The following is a 17,369-nucleotide window of genomic DNA, read 5'->3' on the forward strand; positions in this document are numbered from 1 at the left end:
TGCTTTCTCCCTCCTACTGTGTTTTGTGCAGAAAGGAGACAGAAATAAACCAATGGGGCTACCTCATCTTAGCCTTTTTGCCTCCAAAACTGAGAGCTGAGTGAAAAAAATCTCTCTCTATGACGTGCATGCCGCATCCACTGGTTACGGTGACACATGTCACATCTCTGTTTTCCCAAAAAGGGACTGGCAGGGAGTCACAGCTGTCACTCCAGCTGCCCTTCCACTCGCTGTGCCCAGGCCATCGTCTCAGGGTCACCTCGGACCACTGCACCTCGAGTCTGATTGTTCTCTTCCCAGGAAAAGTTACCTTGTCCGAAGGTCGGAGAGGGGAAGCCTGGAGAACGGGAAGCTGGCCTGTCCTGGGGAAGGCAAAGCAGACAATATGGCTTTCAGGACTGTGTTTCCTACCCAGATGGAGAAACTCCAGCAAAGAAAAAAGTTGCTGGGGGTCATCTTGATCTTATCAAACTGTTGGATTTTCGGATGAAACCCAGTACTGCTGTTCAGCTTAAAGTCAGGCTTGGCATTCTATTCTGATTTAGTGGCTGTGAAAACCTGCACAGAACTGCTGTGCAGATTATACAGAATAATGAAAAGACTGTCTCCTAGTTAAGGATTTCTCCCAGAAAACATAATAGGCCCAGCCCATAGTGTCTCCTTGGATCTAATACTGGCTTCTGTATGATAATCCAGAATCAGGAGGAATAGATGAAGATGTAATTATGCACATAAACACACATTCATTTAATAATGATTTCTAAGTATTCTCTTTGCCCCTAAAGTCAACAAACACAAAATTCCTAGCCTTAGTGTCTACAACATATGAGCCTCACTCTAGAGAATGACCTCTGGGTAGATTTTCAACACCTGAAAAGACTAATGTTTCACACTGTGCAATGTCTTTCTGGCCTTCACTTTCACCTATGGTTCTCATTAGTAAACATTTTAGAATAATCTCAGAATCATCAAGTGGGGAATGGTATGGAATGCTTGTGGCCAGCAATGAACAAAATCACACATTCTGAGTGTCATACCAGAACGTCACTTCCCTGGTCACCCATTAAGAAATCCTTCCCCAGCCACCCATTCAGAAATCCTATCTCCATTAAACATAATAGTTAAGATTTCATGTAGTCTTAAAAGGAACCAAGCAACACATGTATCCTGGGATATGACGCCACAGAGCTAGCAACCTGGTTAACTGCTCTCTGTGCTTTCAGGTACTCCCTATCGGTTAGCGTTTAACAACACTTCCTCTGCCCGAGGTGGATAAGGCATCAAATAAAACGTCCTTAGCGCATTGAAATGTACGTTATGAATAACGTTGACCTTTAGAGTAAAAAGATCTTTAGTTTCAGCTTAATTGTTGACTACTCCTATGGCCGTGGGCTCTCTCATGCTTGGTCTTGCTTACAGGGTGAGGGTAAAGACACTCAACAGCTCAGAAGAGTCTGATAAACAAGGGAGTGACAGCCAACTTATATGACTGACCCATGGGAATGTCTGAGGTTTCATCTGCAAACACACATGTGCAAGCCTAATGCATGAGGGATGCCCAGTGATCCTTTACAAACGCTTCTTTGCCCTCTGGAATGGCCATGTTTTCTTCCACTGATGGGCCTTCCCAGTCTTCATTCCCTAGATCTGTAGAAATGTTCTTGTGCCTGCTAGGTCATAAGCATGATCTAACAGTAAATAAGATCTGCTTTGGGTCTTGTCTTCAGAGCTGGGAATGGAGCTCAGAGATAGAACAATTTGCCTACCATGCACAAGGCCGTGGGTTTGGGTCCCAATAAAACACATCATACATGCATGCACACACATACACACACACCCCTCTACCTCATAGCATTTGCCTAAAGCATCCTCCATTATTTGGTGGTACTAAAAACAAAACAATATAGACTATAATGAACAGAAACGTATTTGTCTTGGAGTTCTGGAGACCCAAAGTGCAAGCACATGAGCCAAGTGTCATGCTTCCTGCTGTGCCATCCCATAACATGACATCAATCTATCCACAGGGGCAATAACCTCTTATTAGGCCCCAGATGCCAACATTGTGGTATGAGGACTAACTTCCTGTCACAGGAACTTTAGGGACACATTAGAACCACGGTTGGTTCCTATCAAAGCTCCTATGCTGGTCACCACTTGGGCTGCAGTGACACTTGGGGTGCCATCTAATTGTAGCTTGCTGAGTAAATCTATCTCTTTACCAGAGGCTTTGCATGTTTCTGCTCCCAAGTATTCTCCCATGCTGAGCTTGTAATTTATCTCTGGGAAGATCCTTCCTTTTCTCACATCCACCACTGCTCCAGGGGCCTCCCAAGTTAGTATCACAGAATCCAGTTGAAGAAAGATTCCTCACAGGGGCCTGCTCTGAATGAGAACCCTGCAGCCATTCACTTTGAGTGGAGCAAAACAATCACAGAAACATGCTCACAGTGCTTCTCATCAAACCAAAGGAAGATGGATTTTTCTCTGCCTCTCAGCCAGTAATGCAAGTTAATCAAAGAACACACTAATGTTGCTTTTTAAATTGCCCTGCTCCAGGCTAAGCTACTTCAACATTAGCGTGACTTTAAACATTTCCAAACTGCCTTGCTCCTCATTTAATTATGAACCTCTCTTAAAAAATTCTTTAAACTATACGATACTACAGTGAAAACAACCAAACACTTTTTGTTTTGTTTTGTTTGTTTTTCGAGACAGGGTTTCTCTGTGTAGCTTTGCGCCTTTCCTGGAACTCACTCTGTAGACCAAACCGGCCTCAAATTCACAGAGATCGGCCTGCCTCTGCTTCCTGAGCACTGGGATTAAAGGTGTGTGCCACAATGACTGGTGTGGCTACCTTTCCAGATAAAGAAGGCAAAGCAGATCCTAGAGCCCAAATCCCTGCAAATAATACCTCTCATGGCATTAGAGACAAACAAGGATGAGAGAATGCCATCCATCTCTTCCAGACAAGCATTTCCATCAATCAACCTTGGGATCCGTTCATCTTCCCAGAAACACATTCATTCTGAGTATTTTTAAAGCCTTCCGGCCATTTCACTCACTTCACCAAGAGAATGGAGTCAAAGGATCCTTGTCCTTTCTTGACCAGCCTTTCTGATTACTGCCCTAAAGTGCTGTTAGCTAGATAGCTGTTCAGTTTCAGCACTGAACACCATTCCCTGCGAAGACATTGAAGATCCTGGGCAGGAAGGCTTCCCTATTTTGAGAGTCAAAGGAGAGGCTTGTCCCACACACCCAGGGTCATTGGAGCAGCTTTCAAGGACAGAATCTTCTCTTCTTCCAGGTACGGAGAAGAAATAGCTTTGCAAATGGACTTCTGTTAACTCTTGCAACCAGGAGGTCAGGGTGTGGGATGGGCAGGTGCAGGGCAAAGCCTCGGAAGGCTAGGGAGAGCTATTTAGTCGGCAGAACATAGATGAGAATTGAAAGACATTGTGCTGACAAAGAATTTCCGCTGTGAGAAGAAATTCATCAAAGCACTGGGGCTAATTCAATTACCTGGTCGCTGTCCAGGGAATGAATTCTCTGAGGACTCCTTTATGGGGGTCATTCTCACAGCATCCTGGGGAGTTTCTGATTCTCTTATGATGTACCTAGAGAGTAAACAATTTTATCTGATTTAAAATTTCCCTATAGCAGCCACCATGACTCCAAGATAAGGCTCCTATCCGCAGTCTCAGAGTGGGGAGAATTAGTTGTACATTCCTTACATCTAGATGAACCTCTGTGTCCTGTTTACTTAAGACAGAGAATTGTAGACTTCTTCAATCTAAAAGAGCCCTTCATTATCCACCTCTAGTTTCTGCCTGATTATCAAATACTAGCCCTGTTCTTACAAACCCAAGTCAGTTTCTGTCTGAACTGGTCAGATACCACATACCTCAGGGTCCTGTGTTCTTTTACAGCATTGATGAGCCTTCAACATGGGCTCAATACACAAAGAAAGATTTTTAAAATTTATAATTGGAGAATCACCTTCCAAACACTCTTTGAAAAAAAAAATTGGTCAAGCCTGTCAGCTCAAAGCATAAATTCATGCAGTCAGAATCCTAGAGAGAACTCACTCATGATCCCCTAAGGCAACAAACCAACAGCACTAAATAGCCTCAGGTACCTGTGCCTCATTACCAGGTATTCCCTGGGTCATAAAGTTCTGCTGTGGATTCCACTGGCTGCAGAAAATCTAGAGGAGACATCTGTGAAAAGGAAAATTATTTACACCTTTTAAATTAATAGTTTACTTGAGCAATTATCTACAAAACAGAACATAGTAAAACCAAACAAGTTACAATTCATGAATCAGCTCTCAGAATAAAGCAAGTTCACAGGCATCCATCCAGTAGCAAGATCTGCCAGCATTTCTTTCTTTTTTTTTTTTTTTTTTTTTTTTTGGTTTTTCGAGACAGGGTTTCTCTGTGTAGCTTTGCACCTTTTCCTGGAACTCACTTGGTAGCCCAGGCTGGCCTCGAACTCACAGAGATCCGCCTGCCTCTGCCTCCCAAGTGCTGGGATTAAAGGCGTGCACCACCACCGCCCGGCCTCTGCCAGCATTTCTAAGAGCTGAAGGAATTGAGGAGAAGAAACAATTCATTGGTTAATTGGTTATGGTTCTTCCCATGGTTAACAGGCTCTGCTACTGTACTCGGCCCCATGTTGATTTGGTCTTATGGTGCAGGAGCCTGGTTTATATCAATTCACTTCCATGAGTTTTATTCGCTAATTGTCTATTTTTTCCTTCTTGTTCTCTTGTTATTATTTTAAAGGAAACATTGTCTAACACAAAGACACAAATATTTATACCTATATTTTCTGTGATGAGTTTTATCATTTTAGCTCTTATATGTAGGTCTTTGGTCCATTGAGGTAAAATTTTGCATACTAGTATGAGGAGGGTGTATTAGTTACTTTTCTATTGCTATAAAAATAAATAAATAATATTTAAAAGAAAGCCATAACCAAGGCAACTTATAGATAGATAGACTGATTTATTTGAGCTTAAGTTTCTGAGGGATAAGAGTCCAACACCATAATGGCAGACATGGTGCTGGAGCTAGAAGCTGAGAGCTGAGAGCTCATATCTTAAATCACAAGTAGGAAGCAGAGAGAGTGAACTGGGAATGGTGTGCAGCTCTTAAAACTTCAAATACACCTCCCAGTGATGTACTTCCTTCAGTAAGGCCATACTTCCTAACCCTACCTAAGCAGTGCCACCAACTGGGGACCAAGTATTCAGTCACTCGACTCTGGGGGACATCTGATTCAAACCACCAGAGTGAATGACCTCATTCATTCTTCTGCTTGTAGCTGTCAGTTTTGAAAGTATCATTTGTCAAATTTCCTCATTGAAATTGCCTTGGCACACACATGCCTTAACTATAAGTTCAGGGTTTCTAGCCCTTGCTTCTGTTTCATTGGCCCACTAGTCTCCCATTCAAACACCACACTGTATTGACTACTGTGGTTTTGTAGGTTTCAAATTGTGAAGTATGAGTCTTCTTTGTTTTTCTTTTTCAAGATTAAAAAAAAAACTATTCTGGGTCATATGATGGATAGGGTCAGTTGGTAAGTTTCTTCAGATAAGTTAGGATCATTTTGGAGATGGCATTGAACCAGTAGGTCAGATTAGGGAATATTGCATTCTTAATACCATTAACTAATTGATTCATCAACAAGGTGTGTGTTTTTGTTCATTTGGGTCTTCCTTAACTTCTTTTAGTAATATCATTTTAAAGAATATATTAGCATGCTTTTAAGAAAGTGTCTCATACAGTATCCCAGGTATCCTGGAACTCACTGTGTAGCACAGATTAACCTCAAAATTGTGACAATTCTCTGGCCTCAGGCTTGCAAGTACTGTAATTATAGGTGTGAGCCCCACACCAAACTGTTCTGTATTTTTTTGTCAATTTTATTTTGTCAAATTTATTTCTAAGTATTTAATTCTTTTTAATACTACCAGAAACAAAATAGTTTTCTTAATTTCATTCTTATTTTTTCAATTCTTCTTTATAGAGAAACAATTAATTTTGCATTATTGATTTTGTATCATGCAGTGTCATTACATTCATTTATCAGTTCTCATGGTTCATTGATGGATTCCTTAGGATTTGCTACATACATGTTGATATCATCTGTATAATAGTTTCTTTTGTTCTTTTTAATCTGGATGCCTTGCATTTCTTTTGGTTTACTAAGTATCCTGGCTAGGATTTCCACTGTAATGTTGAGTAGAAATAGTGATGCAGACATTCTTGCTTTTCCATTATCTTATAGAGAAAGTGTTCTAGCTTTTGTCATTAAACATCATGTTAGTAGGGGAGCTTGTAAATAGCCTTTACCAAATTGAAGACTTCCCCTCTTATTACTAGATGGATTTGGGTAGAGTTCTTTTACAGGGGATGGAGGGAGTGGTATCACACAGAGGTATTGTGTTCTGTCAAATATCTTCTCCATCTATTAGATGATCATGTGAACTCTGTCCTTTATTGATATATGTCCTTTAGTGATATGATGGCTGATTTCAAATGTTACACCTTGCATTCTTGGGACAAATCTTACTTGGTCAATGTACAACTTGTTTTCTACATTGCTGGGTTTGATTTTATCATTTTGTTGAAGATCTTTGAAGTTATATTCATAAAAAATTTTGGATATATTTGGCTCTGCCTCCCGAGTGCTGGTATGAAAGGCATGAACCACCATTGTAGCATGAATCTTAGAAGGTATTATTAATAAAATCAAACCTGAAGCCAGTTATTGGGATGAATGCTGGAAGATCAGAGAAGCAGAACAAGCCACAGCTTCCTCACCTTACCAGTTCCTCAGCTGATCCTGTTTCCTCAGACTGGAAGCCTCTGAGTCCTCATATCCAAATGGATCTCAGCTGAACTGTTGCTAGAAGCCTAAAAGCTTAACCAGCCAAATGCTGCTAGTTCTGGCTTCATACCTTATATTCCTTTCTGCTCTCTGCCATCACTCCCTAAAATTAAAAGTTCACTTCTTGGGATTAAAGCTGTGTGTCACCATGCCTGGCTGTTTCCAATGTGGCCTTGAACTCACAGAGATCCAGAGGGATTTCTGCCTCTGGAATGCTAGGATTAAAGGCAAGTGCTATCCTCTATATTTAATATTGTGGCTGTCCTGTTCTCTGACCCCAGATAAGTTTATTAGCGTGCACAATATTTTGGGGAACACAATACCACCACACACCACTGCCCAACTGGATATATTTTTTGAAGGTATGCATTTGATACTAGCCTCACAGAATAAGTTAAGAAATATTCCCAACCCTTTCATTTTTTTTTTTTTTGTAAGAGATCTGATGAATTAGTAGAATTTACTAGAAGAGCTTTTTCAACCTTTTCGAGTTTTCTTTGGAGGAATCTTAGATGACTGTTTCAGTCTCTCTGTGTGCTATATGTCTATTTATTTTCAAGTCCTAGTTAGCCTTCTGTGTCTTTCTGGAGATCTGCCTGCTCCGTTTAAGTGTTTGCTTTACTGCCATTCAGCTATTTGCAGTGCCTCTTGCAATTCTCTGCTTTATTAGGCTCAGTGTCCACGTGGAATTTGATTCTAACTGCCCACTTCCAAAGCACAGCATGTTTGAAGTCTTATGCCTTGTTATAAAATACAAAGTAGCATTAATATATATATATTTAATAGAAAAAAATAGCCTTATTTACCAAGAACACTAAAGTGCTGGGGCATTGTCTTAGTTAGGGTTTTATTGCTGTAAAGAGACACCATGACCATGGCAACTCTTATAACGGAAAACATTTGGTAGTGGTTGGCTTACAATGCAGAGGTTTAGTCCATTATCATCATGGTGGGAAGCATGGTATTACACAGGCAGAGGAGCTGAGATCTCTACATCTAGATTAGCAGGAAGCAGAAAGAGTGAGTGAGACACTGAGCCTAAGCTGAGCATCTGAAACCTCAAAACCCACCCCCAATGACGCATTTCCTGCAACAAGGCCACACCCACTAATGGGCCTATGGGAGCCAACTTACTCAAACCACCCCAGGCATTTTCCCCACTTTTATTCTGTTGTGACCTTGCCCTCCCAGCTAGCCCTAGGTTCCCTAGTTTGAGATCCAATTAGACAAGATAAGCTTTTCTGTTGGGGTTCAGTTTCTTCCAAGGACAGCGCCCTGTCCATAGGTCCTAAGTTTAACTACTAGGGATCCACTGTAGACCCACAAGGTGGAGAAATGGAGTTAACATGCTACATGGTGCAGATGGACCTATCTACCAGACTTCACTGTGTTCCCAGAAGGCAGGAGAAGGTTGCATTAGAATTTTTAGTGCTGTAGTAAACCAATATGTGCAAAACAAGGCAGGAAGAAAATGCTGATTTGATTTATAGTTCCTCATCACAGTCCATCATCAGAAGTAGTCAAGGCAGCAATTCCCAGTAGAAATCTGGAGTCAGGAACTGAAGCAGAGGCCATGGAGTAACATTGCTTATTGGCTTGCTTCTCATGATTTTCTCAGTCTGCTTTCTTTTACACCACAGGAACATCTGCTCGGGTACCTGAGCACCCATGGTACCACCCACGGTAGTCTGGCCCTTGTACATTGCGGTGGTTTGAATAAAAATGGCCCCCACAGGCTCATAAGGAGTGGCATGATTAGGAGGTATACCGTTATTGAAGTAGGTGTGGCTTTATTGGAGGAAGTACATCACTAGGGGGCAGGCTTTGCTCAAACCAGGTCTACTGTGACATTCACTTCCTTCTGCCTACTGATCCAGATGTTGAATTCTCAGCTCCTTCTCCAATACCACGACTGACTACACGCTGCTATGCTTTTTGTTATGATGATAATGGACTAATCCTCTGAAACTATAAGACATCCTTGATTAAATGTTTTTCTTTATAAGAGTTTCCATGATTATCGTGTCTCTTCATAGCAATAGAAACCCAAACTGTGACATATATCAAACATTAATTGAAAAAATGTTCTGCAGGGTTCCAGAATGTAAATATGATGGAGGCATCTTTTCAGCTGAGAGTCCTCCCTGTAAATGATTCTAATGTGTCAAGTTGACAAAAACAAAAAACAAAAAACAAACAAACAAACAAAAAAAACCCTAGCTAGCACAGAGGCTATTTTCTTAATGGGCACGTATACATTTTCTTTGTGTTCTTAGACATTGATTCAATTCAGCAGCACCTCTGAGACTGGGCCTTCTCTTGCTGTGTATTAAAAACTAATCAGCTGAATGGAACTCTTCCCTCAAATGAACAACAAAAGGAATACAAGTTGTGTTTCTTTCTAACTCCAAAAGGTATCTTTTTAAAAATTTCTTCATTTAATTTTTTTACACAATACATTTTGATCTTTTTATTTCTTCTTTCCTAACTCCTTCCAGATCCTCCCTGCCTTTTGACCATGCAATTTCATATTCATTCTCAAAAAACAAAACAGAACAGGGAAAACAACTACAAAAAACTTTTAAAAAATTAAGACAAACTTAAAAAAAGAAAATCAATGTGATTTTTAAGAATGACAAAACAAAAAGTACACACACACACACACACACAAACACACACACACACACACACACACACACACACACACACACAATGAGCAGTTTGTTTTGGATTGACAAAATTCCTGGATTAAACTTCCCAAGAGTTAAACTTCCCAGTGAAACCATTGAATAAAATTGATATTCCCTACCCCAGCTGGTATCAATTGCAAATGGCTTTTTGGTTAAGTCCAGACTTTGTTTCTCCTTCCCCCTCTCCTTGCTGTGATGTTGTCTGTTTTGAACCCGTGTGTGCAATCACAGTCTCTGCCCATTCATATGTATATCAGTCCTGTTGTCTCCAGAAGACATTGTTTCCTTGAAGTCACCCACCACCTCTGGTTCTTATGATCTTTCAGCCACCTCTTAGATGTCTGAGCCTTGAGGGAAAGGGTTTGATAAAGACATCCCATTCAGGTTTGAGTGTTCCAAGGTCTCTCATTCTCTACACATTGTCAAGTTATGGATCTCTGTCTTAATTCCCATCTATTGCAAGAAGCATCTCTGATGAGCATTGAGTGATGCTCTACACTCTGTGTATAGCAATACGTCATTAGGAGTCACTTTATTTCTACATTCATTTAGCATAATAATACTGGTTTACCCCTAGGATCATGTTCTATGCAATGTTGGGTTCTTCTCTCATGGATGGATTTCATCTTATGGAATGTGCCTTAAATCCAATATTTTAAAAGGTGGCTGATTACTCCCATAACATTTGTGTTGCTGTTGCACCAGCATGTCTTAGAGACAGGTCACTGTTGTAGGTCACAGGTTCTTTTAGCTGAGATAAATTGATTACTTTTCTCCTCTTTTCCTGTACCCAAGTAAGGGTTAAGCTTTTAATTGGAGGCCAGCTCAATTTCTCCATGTTTGATGATGTAACTAAGTTGCTTCTTCACCAATACAGTCTTACCATCAGGTTATGGAAAGGAACCAATAACCTTGGAAATAACCTGTGATGTTTGGAGGAGGATCTATGGGACCCCTCTGGCCAACAACTCAACAAAATGTAACCTATTCCTAGCACTAGAAATTTTACTTGGTGGCATAAGATGTCTAGTTGGGTCGTCTCCCCTGTTATACAGTGTCTCCCTTTACTTTATTTTCAATATGTATCTATTTTAGGAAGCTTCTGCAGTAGTAGGTTTCCATGTGGCTTTTTCGAAAAGGCTTTAATGTTAGTCTCTCCTAGTGTTTCCTTTTTTATCCTGCCCTCCCATCCCCCTGGCCATTTAATCCTCCTAGTCTAGTTTTTCCTTTACCCATTTAACACTATACTCTATTACTCCTTTCTTGAAAGATTCTCTCCTCCCCCCTGGTCCCTCACTTAACCTCTGTGGTTATTCAAATTGAAATACACATATCTAAAGTTTAAAAGCTGACATCCACATATAAAATAAAACATCCAATATTTGTCTTTTGGAGGTTTAGGTTACATCACTCAAGATAATTGTTTCTACTTCCATCCATTTATCTCAAAATTTCATATTTTTTAATAGCTGAATAATATGCTATTGTGTAAATGTACCACATTTTCATTACCCATTCATCAGGAGATGGCTATCTAGGCTATTTCAATTTTCTGGCTACTATGAATAGAGCAACACTGAACATGGGTGAGCAAGTATTTATGTATCAAGGTACAGAATCTTTTGGGTATGTTGCCCAAGAGTGGTATAGCTGGATTTTGTGGCATATCCATTTCCAGCTTTTTTTAATAACCTCCACACTGATTTCCATAGTGGCTTTGCCAGCTTGCGCTCCCACCAGCAGTGGATAAGTGTTCCCTGTTCCCCCCATCGTCAACATCATGTGCTATCACTTGTTTTATCGATCCTAGCCATTCTGACTGGAAAAGGGTGAAATCTCAAAGTGGTTTTCATCTGCATTTTCCTGATGACTAAAGATGTTGAACGTTATTTGTTTCTCAGACATTTGTGTTTGAATTCTTGATGGCTGTTTAGTTCTATACTTCATCTTTAAATTGGGCTATTTGTCTTCTTGATGTGAAGGCTTTTAGTTCTTTGTGTTTTCTAGCCATTACTCCTCTATCAGATGAGTAATTAGTAAAGATTTTCTGTGGTGATATATTGTGTACCCTAAATATGATGATATATTGTAAACTTTTCTGGGAATCAAAGGACAGAGCCAGCCACTAGATTAGACAGAGAGGCCAGACGGTGGTGGCACACACCTTTAATCTTATCACTTGAGATCTCATGCCTTTACTTGGAAAGCACACATGCCTTTAATCTCAGGAAGTGACATGGCTGGGTGGAGACCATTATATAAGGCGTGAGGAGACAGGAACTAAGCAGCAGTTTAACTGAGACCCTCAGGGGTGAGGACTCAGAGACTTTCAGTCTGAGGATTTGTGGAAATAGCATCAGCTGAGGAGTTGTCGAGGTGAGGTTGGCTCTGGCTTGTTCTGCTTCTCTGATCTTTCAGTTTTTACTCCAATATCTAGTTCCAGGTTTTGTTTTATTAATAAGACTATTTAGCAATTCATGTTACAATTTTACCTATTCTATTGGCTACTACTTTGCTCTAATGATGTTTTCCTTTGCTGTACACAAACTTTTAGCTTTGCAAGTTTCCATATATTAATTGTTGAACTTTATATCTGTGATATCCATGTGCTGTTAAGAAAGTCCTTTCCTTGTGCCAATGAGCCCAAGCCTAGTCCTTATTTTCTCTTCTATTGGGTTCAGAGTACCTGATCTTATGTTGAGGTCCTTGATCCATTTGGGTTGATTTTTGTGTAAGGTGATAGATATGTTATCTATTTCCATTTTTCTATATGTAGCTACAGTTTTATCAGCATCATTTATTGACGATGCCATCTTTTCTCCAATGTGGTTTTTGTTTCACTTGTCAAAAATCAGGTATGCATGTGTGTGTGTTTAATTCAATTCCATTGGTCAATGTATCTGTTTTTATGCTGACACCCTCCTGTTTTTATTAGTATAGCTCTGTAGTATAATTTGGAATTGAGGTTAATCTCCAGCAGTTCTTTTGTTATTCAGGATTGGTTTAGCTATCCTTTGGTGTTTTGTATTTTCATATGAAGGTGAAGATTATTTTTTTCAACTTCTATGAAGAATTGTATTGGAATTTTTATGAGAATTTAATTGAATTGTAGATTGTATTTTCACAGTATTAATCCTACCAATCCTCCAAGGAAAGGAGATATTTCCATCTTCTGGTGTATTCTTCAAATTTTTTTTTAGGGTCTTAAAGTTCTTGTTGTACAAATCATCAACTTGCTTGGCTACAATTATCTCAATATATTTCAATTTTTGAGGCTATTGTGAAAGGCAGTTTCCCTAATTTCTTTGTCAATATGCTTGTCAGTCAACAGAAGAGATCCTAGCCAACATTCTTATATTCCTTGATGTAAAAAAGAAAATGAAATCTTTAATTTTATAACAAACTAATGATCTTCAAACATCTGCAGAATCTTTTATGGGAAAGGTTATTTTTTATGGGTATGAGTATTTTGCCTACATGCATGTCTGTGGATCACTTGTATACCTGATGCTTGAGGAGTCCAGAAGTGGGCATCGGATCCCATGGATTTGGAGCTAACGATGGTTGTGAGTCACAATGTGGATTCTGGGAATTGAACCCAAGTCCTCTGGAAGAGCAATTCTTAACCTCTGAACCATTGCTTTAACCCCTGGAAATGATATTTTAATATTCACAGTAACTTTAAAATTACCAAACCCTTAGAACTAGTACTCAAATGAATCATTAGTTACTCACTGAGTCTTAATCTTAGTCATAAACACTGACTCGTGTTCTAAACAATGATAATAAAATATATTCTATTCACCTTTTTTCCCTTAGAAAAACTCTTCTTGAAAACCACCTGCTATTTCTTGGTTCAGATGTTTGGATCGGACATCATAAAACTGTGAGTATGGCACAGGAATCTGACTCAGTTGCTGGCACAGGTCAGAAAGCAGCTTTCTGCTCACTGCACTTAATGGAGAAAGGCTGGCCCTGCTCTCCCTCTCACAATAATAGAGGGAAACTGACACCAGATTCTGATGCTGTCACTCCAGCAAAGGCTCTCTAGAAGTACAGTGTGAAAATCTGGCTCCTTTTCTCTCCAAGCATCTTCCATGCAAGATTTACAGACAGTACCACCAACAAATAACCCTACACTATCCACTGACATGGTGACTGACCCTGTCTCTGAGCTCCTGGCATTGGCTCTGCTCTCTTCCAGTGGATTCCAGACCTCTGTCCTCAGGTTACCTAGCCTATTACCTCCTAGCCCTTCTGTGGCATCATGATCTGTTTATTTTCTTTATAATGCTCTTCCTTCTGTTTAGACCACTCTTTGCAGCACTGGATAGGATGAATCATGTTCATGTTCATGGCAGTCTCTCAAAAATGACCCATGTTACCCAACCTGAGCTCACAATCTATACCCTAGGAAGCCAGGTACAGTCACAGGTCCAGGCCATCTATTCTTAAGAATCCAATTCAAGTGGATTAATAGTAAATTAATCCAAATTAATAGTAAAGAGTAGAAACGGGAGGTGTGTTCAATGTGGCCACACTAGGAAGAGGGAAAAGAGATGCAGTGATGCACTCTAGTTCATCATCTGTTCTAAAATAAAACTGACATTTAAGTAGAGGACCAGCAATGTGAACCTCTAAGCTGGTCAAAGTGTGGCCCGGCCATTGACTCATCATTACCTGGCTTCAGTTTCGTTCTGCAAAGCATTCTAACAAGTGACGAGAACTGTGGAATCCCTGTTACAGGAAACAAGGTTCTCCTCTGACTGGAGCCAGGCTTCCAGTCTTCTTCATCTCCCAGCGTGAGAATCCTGGGGAAATTCCATTGTTGGGATCCATATTTTAATAGTCTGATAGTCATATTGAGGGACACAAGTGTCTCTTTAGAATAACTTAATAGCAGAAGCCAGGCTTACATCCATACATGGTTGTCTTATGTATGTGACTTAGTTATTTACTCAGTTCGTTTGAATTATACAACAAATACCTAGACCCATGTCCTCAGACAAACTTTAGGACCATGATAATCAACTGAGTCTAGCCTTCTAGTCTTTTTCTTTTATCTTGCACATTCCCATGAACATCTTAGGTTCTGTGTTAATCTTTTTCTCCGTGTACTTTTACTATTGGCTGTATATATGTGTTTGGAGGCCAGCAAGATGGCCTAGCAGGTAAAGGAGCTTACCACATAAGCCAGACCACCTGAGTCCCTGGGACCCATGGAAAGGTTGAAGGAGAGAACTCATTCCACAAAGTTGTCCTCTCACCTCCACATCTGTGCCGTGGCACACACTCCTACACGTCACGCACACTCACATGATAAAAATAACTGTATATATAATATAGTATATAATATTACAGCCTTTTAAAATATGTTTTTAGTTCTTAACATAGTGTCACATTTTATAAATCATTTCATATGTGCCACTTAAGTATGAATGTCTGAGATCACCCATATAACTCTCTCAGCACTGTAGCGACATTCTCTCTGACTGTGTGATACTGAATTGTATCTCTAGGGTATTGTTCATGCACTCTGCCACTGATGGCCACACAGGTTGTTCTCCAGATCTCTCCTTGTATATAGTGCTCCTCTGAATATTCCTATAATGAGTGTGTGGTTAGCCCGAGAGTTGGGTGTATAATGGTGAAGCTTAAAAGAAATTGTCACCCTCTAAAATATTGTAGCCTAGAGCCAGAGACATTTAAAGGCAGAAGTTTAAAATCATGCAGACCGTGGAGATCTGTGTTCTGCATGTGCACCTGTCTCTATCACTGCTGAACTTATCTATTACAGAAACTGATCATTCTGGAGTATGGCTGTGGCAGGGACCCTATCCTTTATCCCAAACCCCAATTATTGTCATGGCCTAGGAACTGAAGTCAGGCCTGTGGCCTTGCAAGTTTTCCTTAAATTTCAAAATCTACCAATACAGAAAAAAATAGTATCTTTGAATGCAAACCTAACTATGGAATTCCCTTACATCACATTCTTCAAGATCTTCTCAGGACTCCTGGCTCCACACATAAGACTCTTCATGAACTGGTCCTGACGGCCCTTCCAAATTCATCCCTTGCTACCTCTCAGCACACCACATTCTCACACTATAGACAGGTCTTGTCTAAAGACTTTTACAGTTGTTTCCTGTGTTTGGTACATCTAAAACCTATACCCAGACACATCGTCCTACTTCTTTGGAGCTCACATCCAGGTCATCTCTTCTGGAAGCTTCCCTGATCCTCTCCAAGCTAATAAGGATATTCCACTTCTACCACATACAAGCAAATCGGCACATGCACACATTCACACATGCACACAACAGTATGCTGTGCGAACCTCTAGAACAGCACTTAGGACATGTGTTTACAATTTAATTATCACTCTACTTTTCTGAGTCCCTGCTAAGTTGACAGCTTTCAAAAGCCTAGGACTACATTTTATTCATTTTGTGTGTATTTCCAGGTATTCAGCAAAATCCTGACTATATGTCAAAGGAAGAAGGATGGAAAGGGGGTGGAAGAAGAGAAGAAGCAGAGCTGGATGGAGGATAGACAGTTTTGGAGTAAGACAGATACAATACATGATTCTGTCCACCACTTGTCTATAGAGGTCTAGCACCGTCAGCTCCAGTGCCCTATAAGTGCCAGCACCCTATCAGACCAGCACCCCATCAGTGCCAGCACCCCATCAGGACCAGCAGCTTATCAGCACTAGCACCGCATCATCAGCTCTATGCTGATAAGGATCTCTCCTTGCATGTGTCCTCCTCTTCCTGCTTGTTTTAAACAGTCAGAGGCAACTTGGAGTTGACTCAGGCCCTGAAAATGACAACCCCATGATTTAATTTTACCTGAATGGCTGCCTTCCAATATGAAATGGATTTCCTGACCTGGAGGCCAGTTCTCCTATTATCTTATACTACTCACTTCTCAATAATTCATCAACTAATTATGTAGCAATTGCATTTCCTATTCACAGCCATAGCCATAGGATTCTGTAAAGAAAGGGGAACCTGAGAAATAAGACATTCAAAATTCACCATGCAGTGTCTGGATCTATTTGAACTATTGTAACAAAATACCTGACACTGGAAATTCTAGAAACAACAGAAATTTACCACTCATAGATCTGGAGACTTGGAGTACAAGATCAAGGTGTCAGCAGATTAGATGCCTTCTGAAAGGTTCACTCTTGGCTTCATATATACTGCCTTCTTTGTGCAAACTCATGAAGCAGAATTGGCAAACAAGTTACTTGGGCCTCCTTTCTAAAGGGGTATAGATCTCATTCAAGAGCAGAGACCCCACAAATGCATATATGTTTGGGGAGAACAAATATCAAGGCCATCTAGATACCTAGAAGAGGCTGTCTAGGTAGAAATCCATCCTAGCCAGTCTCCAGGTGGAAAGTCCCCCATCTGGTCCTGACCCACATTGTTGTCAATGCTGCTTTAGGAAATCTAGCTCTGGGCCCTCTAAGCATCGTCTTGCTTCCTGGTGCTCGACTGTTGCTTCCCTGTGTCCCAAGTCCAGTAGCTCTCAGAGGTCAGGAAAGGGCAACATTTTCATAAGAAAACTAAAGAGCAGAAATTACAACAGTTATCATATGACTTAAATATAATGACTTTTATTGACATAAAAAATACAAAGCATTGTAACTATTTTCTTCAGAAAAGAGTAACAGAATTTATTAGACACAAACCAAGTATAGTGGCTCACACCTATATTCCCAACTCCTACAAGGCAAGGCAAGCTCTCCCTCTGTGAGTTTAAGGCCAG

The 17,369-nt window shown here is 40.3% G+C and overlaps 1 protein-coding gene across 1 annotated transcript in view; it reads left to right on the top strand.

The window, feature by feature from the left end:
- The window catches only part of Aoah (acyloxyacyl hydrolase), a 206,510-nt gene that overhangs the window by 32,167 nt on the left and 156,974 nt on the right, over positions 1 to 17,369 (top strand). The window contains exon 3 of the mRNA XM_006988896.4: positions 13,410 to 13,476. Coding sequence (XP_006988958.1) covers positions 13,410 to 13,476 — 67 coding nt within the window. The remainder of the gene's footprint in view (positions 1 to 13,409; positions 13,477 to 17,369) is intronic.

Source organism: Peromyscus maniculatus, chromosome 5, assembly GCF_049852395.1.
Source record: "Peromyscus maniculatus bairdii isolate BWxNUB_F1_BW_parent chromosome 5, HU_Pman_BW_mat_3.1, whole genome shotgun sequence".
Classification (NCBI taxonomy): domain Eukaryota; kingdom Metazoa; phylum Chordata; class Mammalia; order Rodentia; family Cricetidae; genus Peromyscus; species Peromyscus maniculatus.